At 40.0% G+C, this 12,252-nt stretch overlaps 1 protein-coding gene across 2 annotated transcripts; it reads right to left on the bottom strand.

Moving 5' to 3' along the window:
* On the bottom strand, positions 1–11,839 carry LOC106563436 (interleukin-13 receptor subunit alpha-2). Of its 2 annotated transcripts, none has more exons than XM_014129006.2 (10): positions 11,516–11,839; positions 10,688–10,793; positions 5,836–5,987; positions 3,287–3,440; positions 2,947–3,067; positions 2,610–2,794; positions 1,404–1,555; positions 1,044–1,185; positions 720–828; positions 1–639 (listed from the first exon to the last, which is right to left on the bottom strand). In XM_014129006.2, exons 1-10 carry the CDS (start codon positions 11,564–11,566, stop codon positions 522–524), a joined length of 1,290 nt encoding a protein of 429 aa, XP_013984481.1. In that variant the 5' UTR covers positions 11,567–11,839; the 3' UTR covers positions 1–521. The 2 variants fall into 2 exon arrangements, with proteins under 2 accessions (XP_013984481.1, XP_013984480.1); XM_014129005.2 differs by having other exon boundaries at positions 1,044–1,188; positions 11,516–11,830.
* Positions 11,840–12,252: the final 413 nt, after the last annotated feature.

Genomic DNA, 12,252 nt, shown 5'->3' with positions numbered 1-12,252 from the left:
TACAATACACATCTTTATAGGTATAGACGAGAAGCATAGTTTTATAAAACATGACTTCACAACACCATCCAGCACATTTAATGTTAACAGGCTTGGGAATTCTATGCACAGGACTTAAAAGATACATTCAACTTCATACAATAGCATCAAACTACTACAAACAATTACTCCAGTAAATATAATTTGTGATATAAAATACATGTAGCAAGTAAACAAAATGGGTATAAAGAGCTGTGGCATTTTTTTTAAGGATATACTGTGTAACTTAATGCCTGGAGTCTTACATTGCATAAACAGTTTGGCAAGACTATTTAATATTGTATTGAGTAACATTAAGTTGAACACATCAGTACATAAGAGATGAATATAAGTATACACATCAATATTATTCTATCTTGAACATGACAATGGTTATTCATTTTTTGAGCATAAGGGTGTGTGGGTGCGTGTGTGTTTTAATCACCTGTGTAACTTCTATGTCTTCATGGTTTGTGTGCCCCCAGGTAATGCTTGCAAGACAACTACTTGTTTCTTCTTGTTTTATTGGGAAGAGGATCACAAGCACTGAGTCCTTTGGAGTATTCCATCAGTTTGTGCAGGGGACAGAAATGCATAGTTTTCCCCTCTCTGCCTTTACACCTAAGAGACAGAGAGTAGATTAAGATTTGCAACGATACTTCAGTCTTTGTGTTATCTATATGGATTGTGTGTGTACTCACTTTGTCCAGAGTGCCAGGCCACACAGAGACAGGACCACCATGGAGATAATGACCACAATGACCAGCACACAGACCACCACAGCATCTGACACAAAACCAGGAGGTTGCTCTATATCAAGGGAAAGAGATGGGTTCAAATATCCGTACTTACAGGGGGAAATGTATCTACAGTATGTCCAAACGTGGAAGTGCATTGATCCAGTAATTAGTATGATATTTTGGATTTTATGTAAAAGTGAGGAATTTGCATGGAAGAGGAACAGGTAACTCTATAAATATAAGGATATACTTTCTGTATGGAGAAATGTTTTACCACAATGTTACCTGGGTGACAGAACCAACGACTCCAATCACTCCAGAAGCCTCTGTCAGCACAGTAGTGGTGCACCCTGGACCTGACCCGGAAGCACTGGGCTCCATCCATTGAGAGGAAAGTGAGGGTCATCTCCCTGGTTATGTTCCTCTGCTTCTGGTGACAGAAACAGTATCAGATGAGGAAAACTTCTGAGAGATTCTATAACCAATAACAATAGAATTTGCTTCTTCAAAGCATCATCTCAGTACCTATCAATTATTCAATAATGTTATGCATCAAAACATTATGAAAGGTGTGAAAAGATATAGCAATATATGAACTCAGTTAATCCAGGCATGTCATAAATACAGGGCGCGGTAAGGGCATACCAACAGCTGCTGCCCGCCTACGCCCTCTCTGGTTTCCACCTCATACTCCAGGCAGTGGGTGGGGATACTTTCGTGGGGTAAGTCCCAGTGCACCTGGAGCCTCCTGTCTAGACCAGCCTCCAGATGCACTGCCTCTATGGCTGCAGGCTTCACTGCAGAGTACACACAAAGGAGTCATGTTTTCAAAGAAAATTGAAAATATAATGATGTCATTACAAGTGTCGGGGGGTGTACTGAGGCAGAACAGTTAGTAGGAAAAACAGTTACGCAAGCCTCTTGGAGGGGGGAACACAACACCCTGCTACAGTCAACTCCCTGTGGAGTGAAAGAGGTATGTGATTGTAGGTGCGGGTAAGGATGGCAGAGAACATTATTGTTTACTGGGAATTTATTAACTTAACATGGTAATTGTGGGGAAAAGGGGCAGGACGGAACCAAAGCAAAGAAAGTAAAAGTTAGAGTCCCCTCTCCTACCTACCCACCTATCTTAATGCCACGTGGCGCGATACCCAAAAAACATGGGGTGATCCACCCAGGTCTTACATAGTGTGCATAGACAGAGTACATACTAATGGTATATGTATGCCCACAGGCCTCTTGCCTAAGCACTCCCAAGGTGCCTTCCCCTTCCCGCCTGGGAACAAATGATACAGAGTAATACAAACTTAAAGTGACCAATTTCAATAATCAAAAACAATGAGTCATATTGGAGTTAGAAATACATTCAACAAAACTGTGTCTGCGCAACAACCAACACAGGACATCCCAGAAACACTCTCTTCCTCAAAGGAACACTGGCTTTTCAAGCTATGGAGGAGTCGGTAATTGCCGACAGCTGTATCCCCTAACGAGAGGGCGGGATCAGAGCGCCAATCTGCAATGGGGCCGACCAATCAGCTGCTTGGGGGAATCCAGGAAGCTATTTCCTGAAATACACATATACACAAACAAACCCAAAACACAGAAACGTAACACGCCCACTCCAAAATCTGCAAACTCCCAGTTTGCATCAATAAAAACCAACGCGCATCCCCAGTTACTAAAGTAGATGATATCTGTTTGGATATGTTAACACTGATTAAAAGACATTATGGAAAGGAACTGTATGGGCAGTTGAACAATATTTATGGAAAAGAGCAAATATCCAAACAATAGCAGTACTGCATTGAAAAGGTGAGGCATATCATGGCCTGATGTGAGTGTTACCGTGGTTCTGAACTTGCAGGGAGAAGAACGCTGACCTCAAAGCCACCTTGGGGGAGGAGCTGTTTACACATATGTTGAAAGCACTGAATTCTGGGAGAGATTCCCTGGTGAATGTGCAGCCAGTCCTGACCCCATTGGACTGGATGTACTGAGGGCACTCCTCAGCCTGCTCCATCTCCCGATGCCTGGAGAAGCACACAGACACCCACGAAATGCAATTTAGAGCAGCATTCACAGAGATTATATTAATCCAGTCTACACAGGTACAGACATGTATGTAGTTCATATGGCAGGAGATATGTTATGATGAACATAATGTTATGATAGGGTGACATACCAAAAGTACAGACTGTGCTTGGAGTGGGCTGGCTCCTCTAATCCTGTCTCCCAGGTGCACTCCATGACCTCCTTCTGATAGAACACGCAGCCAAATCCCTGGACCCTGGAGTCAACTGGACCTGGTAGGAATTCAAAAGAGATGAAGGGATTCATAGATTATCATGATGGTGCCTGTAGAGAATTCCGTCCATACAGCACTCCCCATCATTGAAAATTTCCTATATATAGGATAATGAGAGGAAAGAAGTCTCTCCCTCTTTCTGTCAGGCTATTGGTGTCATTTAATCCGAACCAAACAACTCCATATCTGCAAAAGCATATTGTCCTCCTGACCTCACCTGTGTTATTGGGTTGCAGGACCATCTCTGTGAAGGTGCTCTTCAGCTCAGTGCCGTTAGTGCAGGCTCCCTTCAGTACTGTTGAGATCCGCACCCTGACCTCTTTCTCCAGGTCAAACTGAGCACGGTACCATGTCCGTACAGTCCTGATCACCTATTCATACACAGACAATATTACATTCATGTTATTCATACCTCAGGCACTTGGTCACCACTCTGGTCTAATAGCTATAGACACAGATCATATTGAAAAGATTTGGAAAATCTGAAAATGTATTCATTATTCTCTCATGAATACATTGATGAATTTGTCATTCCTACTCCCCCTAAAAATACTGTTGGCTGTTTTACAATTACAGGGAACACCACAGTATAATTTAATGGAAGCTAAATGCGGTTATGTCTAAGCAACCACAAATCTAAACAGAGCCAAAGGATAACATTGTAGGGAAATATTCCACCATGCGCATCATCACTGGCACACTTTGATCCACCCCGCTTCCCTGGCTCCATGTCCTGGCAAACATCACTCCCTACACATATCCGGAGACGCCAAACTACCCACAGAATGATTGGAAAGGTCCACAATGCCCCACAACTGCTGCTCCATAAGACCTCCTCAACCCACCAAAGATATGCCTCCCATTATGTAAGCCAATCTGGGAAGACCCACCCAATGACGACTTCAACACATATCTGACCTGGACACAATAATGGGGGTTACTGGTCAGATAAGCACCTCATCACTATCCCCACACAACATCAGCCTGGTTTCAACCGCCCCAGGAAGGAGTAGTCCACCTTCAATATTTTCAGGACTGGCCCATGCCTCGCCAACGTCCACCGATGGAACATTAAAGAAAGCCCCCTATGTGCCTGTGGGGTGGAGAAAACCATGCACCACATTCTTGAAGTCTGTCCAATCTACAAACTCAGCGGAGGCCTACTCACCCTCAACACAGCAGGACAGGAAGCAATTGCTTGGCTAAGGGACTCTGCCTTCTCTAAATAAAATACAGTGCCTTGCAAAAGTATTCATCCCCCTTGGCATTTTTCCTATTTTGTTGCATTACAACCTGTAAATTTAATGGATTTTTATTTGGATTTCATGTAATGGACATACACAAAACAGTCCAAATTAGTGAAATGAAAAAAATAAATAAAAGAAAGTTAAGAAAAAAAATATTGAAAAAATATATATTAAAAAAGAAAATGAGTGCATGCGTATGTATTCACCCCCTTTGCTATGAAGCCCCTAAATAAGATCTGGTGCAACCAATTACCTTCAGAAGTCACATAATTAGTTAAATAAAGTCCACTTGTGTGCAATCTAAGTTTCACATGATCTGTCACACGATCTCAGTATATATACACCTGTTCTGAAAGGCCCCAGAGTCTGCATCACCATTAAGCAAGGGGCACCGCCAGGCAAGTGGCACCATAAAAACCAAGGAGCTCTCCAAACAGGTCAGGGACAAAGTTGTGGAGAAGAACCGATCAGGGTTGGTTATAAAAAAATATCAGAAACGTTCAACATCCCACGGAGCACCATTAAATCCATTATTATAAATTGGAAAGAACATGGCACCACAACAAATCTGCCAAGATAGGGCCGCCCACCAAAACTCACAGACCAGGCAAGGAGTGCATTAATCAGAGAGGCAACAAAGAGACAAAAAATTATCCTGAAGGAGCTGTAAAGATCCACAGCGGAGATTGGAGTATCTGTCCATAGGACCACTTTAAGCCGTACACTCCACAGAGCTGGGCTTTACGGAAGAGTGTCCAGAAGAAAAAAAACATTGCTTAAAGAAGAAAATAAGCAAACACGTTTGGTGTTCGCCAAAAGGCATGTGGGAGACTCCCCAAACATATGGAAGAAGGTACTCTGGTCAGATGAGACTAAAATTTAGCTTTTTGGCCATCAAGGAAAACGCTATATCTGGCGCAAACCCAACACCTCTCATCACTCTGAGAACACCATCCCCACAGTGAAGCATGGTGGTGGCAGCATCATGCTGTGGGGATGTTTTTCCATCGGCAGGGACTGGGAAACTTGTCAAAATTTAAGGAATGATGGATGGCGCTAAATACAGACAAATTCTTGAGGGAAACCTGTTTCAGTCTTCCAGAGATTTGAGACTGGGCTTGAGGTTCACCTTCCAGCAGGACAATGACCCTAAGCATACTGCTAAAGAAAAACTCGAGTGGTTTAAGGGGAAACCACTATGGGAAACCACACTTTTTGTCTTATTTGTTGTTTGTCGTCGTCCCCCCCCCCCCCCCCTAAAAATTGTTCATACTTTCGCAAGCCACTGTAAATGGGGAAATATTAACATTACTGGTCTTGGCAGGCTGTTTATGGATGGTGTACCACATTTTTTCTATTATTCTGTGTATAAGAATATAGTGTCCTTGGCCAGGGCTACAGTGGCCTTAGGACACACAGTCCTGACAGACAGGCAACACTGTACATGTGTTTCTAGAATAACCCTCCAGTGTGTCAGGTACATATTTGGCAATGTCTAGTTATGTGTCCAGTGACTTACAGTCCATCTGTTCTGGTATGTGTTGAAGTATTCCAGGTGGTATCTCATTGAGCAGTCAGTCAGGTTGGTCAGGCTGACAGGAGACGTCCAGTGGATGTCGAGCTGCCCAAGGTGGCCAAGGTCATCAACCCCAACGTTCTCAGGAGGATCCACTGAAAGTCAATGAGGTACACAGTATTTCCAGGTCAAAGGTTGATAGAGCAAAGGCACCAAGCTTGCGGTAAGCATTAAAGGGGCAATCTGCAATTGGTATATCAATTTCTTGACTTTTAAATTATTTTTTCTTTATTTTGACTATTTTCTACATTGCAGAATAATAGTGAAGACATCAAAATGATGAAATAACAAATATGTAATCATGTATAATAAAAAAAAAAGTGTTAAACAAATCCAAATATATTTTAGATTTTAGATTCTGTAACGTAGCCACCCTTTGCCTTGATGACAGCTTTGCACATTCTTGGCATTCTCTCAACCAGATTCACTTGGAATGCTTTTACAATGGTCTGGAAGGAGTATCCACATATGCTGTTCACCCCGTTACCATCCAGAAGGCAGGTCAGTATAGGTGCATCAAAGCTGGGACTTAAAAACAGCTTCTATCTCAAGGCTATCAGACAGTTAAACAGCCATCACTAACACAGAGAGGCTGCTGCCAACATACTGACTCAAATCATTGGTCACTTAGGTGTCCCGCTATCGGGATAATTCCGACAACATCCGGTGAAATTGGAGAGCGCCAAACTCAAATTACAAAATCATAATATTAAACATTCATGAACATACAAGTGTCTTATATCATTTAAAAGCTTAACTTCTTGTAAGTCCAACTGCGTTGTCAGATTTCAAAAAGGCTTTACGGCAAAAGCATACCATGCGATTATCTGAGGACAGCGCCCCACCAAAATATTTTTTCAACCAGCACAGGCTTCACAAAATCACAAATAGCGATTAAATAAATCACTTACCGTTGAAGATATTCCTCTGATTTCAATCCCAAGGGTTCCAGCTACAACATGAATGGTCGTTTTGTTCAATAAAATCCTTTAACCTCTTACATCTAGACGTTCCGCTAGCGGAACACCACTCCAATATCCAATGATAGGGCGTGGCGCGAAATACAAACTCCTCGAAAATCCGAAAACTTCAATTTTTCAAACATATGACTATATTACACCATTTTAAAGACAAGACTCTCTGTCAGCAGAGTACCCAGCCAGAAATAATCAGACACCCATTTTTCAAGCTAGCATATAATGTCACAAAAACCAAAACCACAGCTAAATGCAGCACTAACCTTTGATGATCTTCATCAGATGACACTCCTAGGACATTATGTTATACAATATATGCATGTTTTGTTCAATCAAGTACATATTTATATCAAAAACCAGCTTTTTACATTAGCATGTGATGTTCAGAACTAGCATTCCCACCGAACACTTCCGGTGAATTTACTAAATTACTCACGATAAACGTTCATAAAAAACATAACAATTATTTTAAGAATTATAGATACAGAACTCCTTTATGCAATCGCGGTGTCAGATTTTAAAATAGCTTTTCGGTGAAAGCACATTTTGCAATATTCTGAGTAGATAGCTCGCCATCACGGGCTAGCTAATTTGACACACACCAAGTTTGGTACTCACCAAACTCAGATCTTACTATAAGAAAAATTGGATTACCTTTGCTGTTCTTCGTCAGAATGCACTCCCAGGACTTCTACTTCAACAACAAATGTTGGTTTGGTTCCAAATAATCCATAGTTATATCCAAATAGCGGCGTTTTGTTCATGCGTTCAAGACACTATCCGAAGGGTAACGAAGGGTGACGCGCGGACGCATATCGTGACAAAAAATGTAAAAATATTCCATTACCGTACTTCGAAGCATGTCAAACGCTGTTTAAAATCAATTTTTATGCGATTTTTCTCATAAAATAGCGATAATATTCCGACCGGGAGTCGTTGTTTTCGTTCAAAGACTGAAAAAGTAAAATGGACTCTTCACGAGCACGCGCGCACCCGTCTCATTGTTCTCAGATCGACCACTTACCAAATGCGCTACTGTTTTTCAGCCAGTAACTGCAGAGTCATCATTCAACATTCTGGTGCCTTCTGAGAGCCTATGGGAGCCTTAGAAAGTGTCACGTTACAGCGGAGATCCTTTGTTTTGGATAGAGATGACAAAGAAGGCCAAGAAATGGTCAGACAGGGTACTTCCTGTACAGAATCTTCTCAGGTTTTGGCCTGCCATTTGAGTTCTGTTATACTCACAGACACCATTCAAACAGTTTTAGAAACTTTGGAGTGTTTTCTATCCAAAGCTACTAATTATATGCATATTCTATATTCTATTCTAGAACCTGTTGGGGCTCGGGGGCAGTATTGAGAAATTTTGAAAAAAATATGTGCCCATTTTTAACTGCCTCCTACACCAACTCAGAAGCTAGGATATGCATATTATTAATACATTCGGATAGAAAACACTCTGAATTTTCTAAAACAGTTTGAATGGTGTCTGTAAGTATAACAAAACTCATATTGCAGGCAAAAACCTGTGAAAAATAGATTAAAAGAAAATGTGAATTTTGTGACTGTACTATTTAGTGTCATTGTTTTATAGATACCATAGTGAGAAAGGATTCATTTCGCAACACTTACGGCTTCCACTAGATGTCAACGATCTTTATAAAGTTGTTTGAAGCGTCTATGATAAACGGAGAGCAAATTAGAATGCAAGGAAGTTGACATGTCGTCACTTCATTTTTTGCGCCTGCGCATAAATCTGAGAAGCGTGAGTTTGTCATTAATTGTTTATCAAGACATAGGATAGGTTGTGTGAAAATATTACTGCTGTTTAACGTTAAAAATGGACCAAAAGATTAATGCTAAACAACCTTTGACATGTTTGAACGAACGTAAATAGATTATTTACTAGGTTGATTTAGCTTTTCGGCGTGATTTACAACCCCCCCCACCACGTTTTGTGGGAGCATAATGAACGCTAACTACTTGGTGTTATTTGGACATAAATTATGAACTTTGTCAAAAGAAACCACATTTGTTCCGGACCTGGGATTCCTGGCAGTGCCTTCTGATGGAGATAATCAAAGGTAAGAGGATATTTACAATGTTATTATCGATATTAGATGATGCTAACTGTATAGCATAGCTTATTGTTCTTAGCATAGCACCCCGTTTATTGCAAAATGTGATTTCCCAGTAAAGTTATTTTGAGATCTGGCCATTCGGTAGCAATTACGAGATGATAATATATTATTCTTTGAATGACAATATTATAATTTACCAATGTTTTCGAATAGTAATTTTGTTATGTTCACGGAAGCAATTCAGAGAAGAAAAAATCGGAATTTCACGCTACTGTAAAATGCTGTTTTTGGATATAAATATGAACTTGATGGAACAAAAAATGCATGTATTGTATAACATAATGTCCTAGGAGTGTCATCTGATGGAGATTGACAAAGGTTAGTGCATAATTCTAGCTGGTTTCTGCTTTTGGTGACGCCTGACCTTGAATTGAAAATGGATGTTTGTACTTTTGTGGCTATGTACTGTCCTAACATAATCTAACTTTATGCTTTTGCCGTAAAGCCTCTTTGAAAATCGAACAATGTGGTTAGATTAAGGAGATGTTTATCTTTTAAATTGTGTAAAATAGTTGATTGTTTGAGAAATTGAAATTATTAGATTTTTGATGTTTTGAATTTCCAGCCTTGTTAGCAATCCCGACTCGGGGTTCATTGCTAACCTGTAGCCCCAACAGGTTAAATATTTATTTTTTCTCACCCATCTACACACAAGTGAAAACGTGTTTTTAGAAATGTTTGCAAATTTGTTGAAAATAAAATGCAGAAATATCTCATTTACATAGGTTTTCACACTCCTGAGTCAATACTTTGTAGAAGCACCTTTGGCAACAATTACAATGGTGAGTCTTACCCAGAAAGTCTCCAAGAGCTTTCCACACCTGGACATTTGCCCATTATTCTTTCCAAGATTTTTCAAGCTCTGTCAAATTGATGTTTTGATACACCATCCAAAGCATAATTAATAACTTCACCATTCTCAAAGGGATATTCAATGTCAGTTTTTTTTCTTTTTTTAACCATCTACCAATAGGTGCCCTTCTTTGTGAGGCATTGGAAAACTTCCCTGGTCTTTGTGGTTGAAACTGTGTTTGAAATTCACTGCTCGGCTGAGGGACCTTACAGATAATTGTATGTGTGGGGTACAGAGATGAGGTAGTCATTCAAAAACCATGTTAAACACTATTAATGCACACAGAGTGAGTCTATGCAACTTATTATGTGACTTGTTAAGCAAATGTTTACTCCTGAACTTATTTAGGCTTGCCATAACAAAGGGGTTGAATACTTATTGACTCAAGATGTTTCAGCTTTTCATTTTGTATTAATTTGTAAACATTTTTCATAACATGATTCCAATTTGGCACTGTGGGGTATTGTGTGTAGGCCAGTGGAAAAAAATCTAAATTTAATTCATTTTAAATGTAGGCTGTAACACAACAAAATGTGGAAAAAGTCAAGGGGTGTGAAAACTTTCTGAAGGTATTGCAGATAAGGGGAGGAGTTGATACTCAAAGTAAAGTACATGGAGGGATCTGAAATAATCTGATAAAGGTCTGTTAATATATAGTCTGCATGGAGGGATTCTGCCTCACATCCATGACCTTCACAACAATTTATTTGGGACCACCTTTTGTTTTGAGATCAATCTGATGTAGAATGGAAATCTGCCTGGGATTACAAGTTATTACAGTAAAACAGTGATGAATGAATAGAAATACACCTATAGAGACTAACCTGTAATTTCTTGTGGCTTGATGCACTGACTCCAGTCAGATATAAGCATTAATATGGCTGTCAGCCACCACCATTTTTTACTGTTCAGCATTCTCTTAACTGGCCCCTGGAACATCATGAGAATTGAATTGTACAATTTAGTATTGATAAATCAATCACATATCATATCTTATCATGAATTACATTCTCAGCAAACACCAGTATAGTACAGTACAGTACAGTAAAATATGGAATCTGAAGGGTATGGAATGATCTTGATAAACACAATATTATGTAGATGAAAACAATAACATTCATTATTTAAAATACATGTGTAATTGTCTTGATATAAACCTCAGGTACAGTGCCTTCAGAAAGTATTCATAACCCTTGACTTATTCCACATTTTGTTGTGGGATTAAAATTGATTTCATTGTAATTTGTCAACCATCTACACAAAATACTCTGTCAAAGTGGAAGAAATCTCCTTTACTTTCTGAAGGCACTGTACCTTTTAAGTCTTAATAATGTGAAGAAAATACATTGTTGACATGCACAAGTTGTAATCTATTGTACTGTATGCCATTGAATTCTCTATAGAAATCAATATAAAAATACTGTTAATAATGTACAAGATAAATGTTTTCAAGCATGTACAGTAGAGAATGCATAAACTATACAGTGAAAGCATGCTTTTAAATCAAAGCATGTGTTTATGAAGGCTACCCACAACTTGTACGTTCACTTTAGATCAACAGTTTAGTAGAATATAAAGATGATAACATTGGGACACAATACAGAGAGAACAGAGAAGATAAAAGTGCATATCCACAGACAAGGAGTACTTACTGTGAATCGAGTGAGAGAGCTCCTGTGTAGATGTTTGACAGCCTGCACCATCTAATCAGGGCTGTGCGAAGTGCCTGCTTTTGTATTCTCTGGTGAACTACAGCGCAGCAGAAGCAGCAGGTAAAGACTACAGTATGTCTCAGGGGTCATGTATTGATGTCTCAGGGGTCATGTATTGTACTATGTAAGTCTGGATTCTCTACCAAACAAGGAAGCTCATATTTAGTGTGAATCTGCAGTTTTGTCAGATTCCTGATGAACAGCCTGTGAGTGTGGTCATGGATGTGGTTCTGTGGAAGGGGAGTCAACTCTGCTGTTGCTCTGACCTGGATGGGTGGGGGTTGCAGGCTGAAGGTTTCTCATACTAACGGATGTTTTGTTTCCCTTTTCCCAGGAATCATATATATATACACACGTTCTAAGTGGCGAGGGGGGGGGCAGGTAGCCTAGCAGTTAGGAGCATTGGGCCAGTAACCAGAGGGATTGGGTTAAATGCAGAAGACAAATTCCGATTTAATGCATTCAGTTGTGCAACTGACTAGGTATCCCCTTTCCCTTATCTTAAGCCCCTTTGTGCACAAGTATCAACCAGTCATCAGCCAGCCTTGATCCAATTTCAGTTACTGGCACTGGAGTTATGTTTCCAAAATGTACACTTTACTGTATTATGACAAAAGAAGTTTCACAAATTGTGTGGTTCAGTTGGTAGAGCATGGTGGCTGCAACACCAACGATCA

Source organism: Salmo salar, chromosome ssa11, assembly GCF_905237065.1.
Source record: "Salmo salar chromosome ssa11, Ssal_v3.1, whole genome shotgun sequence".
Lineage (NCBI taxonomy): Eukaryota > Metazoa > Chordata > Actinopteri > Salmoniformes > Salmonidae > Salmo > Salmo salar.
This window is presented reverse-complemented; position numbering and strand designations above follow the sequence as displayed.

Bases quoted from the DNA above. Each gene is read 5' to 3' on its own strand.
- LOC106563436 (XM_014129005.2), bottom strand. From the start codon at position 11,566: ATGGTGCAGGCTGTCAAACATCTACACAGGAGCTCTCTCACTCGATTC. The intron at 3,068-3,286 runs GTGAGGTCAGGA...AATTCCTACCAG, and splicing joins CCTGCAACCCAATAACACAG to GTCCAGTTGACTCCAGGGTC. The intron at 640-719 runs GTGAGTACACAC...TCTGTCTCTTAG, and splicing joins GGCCTGGCACTCTGGACAAA to GTGTAAAGGCAGAGAGGGGA.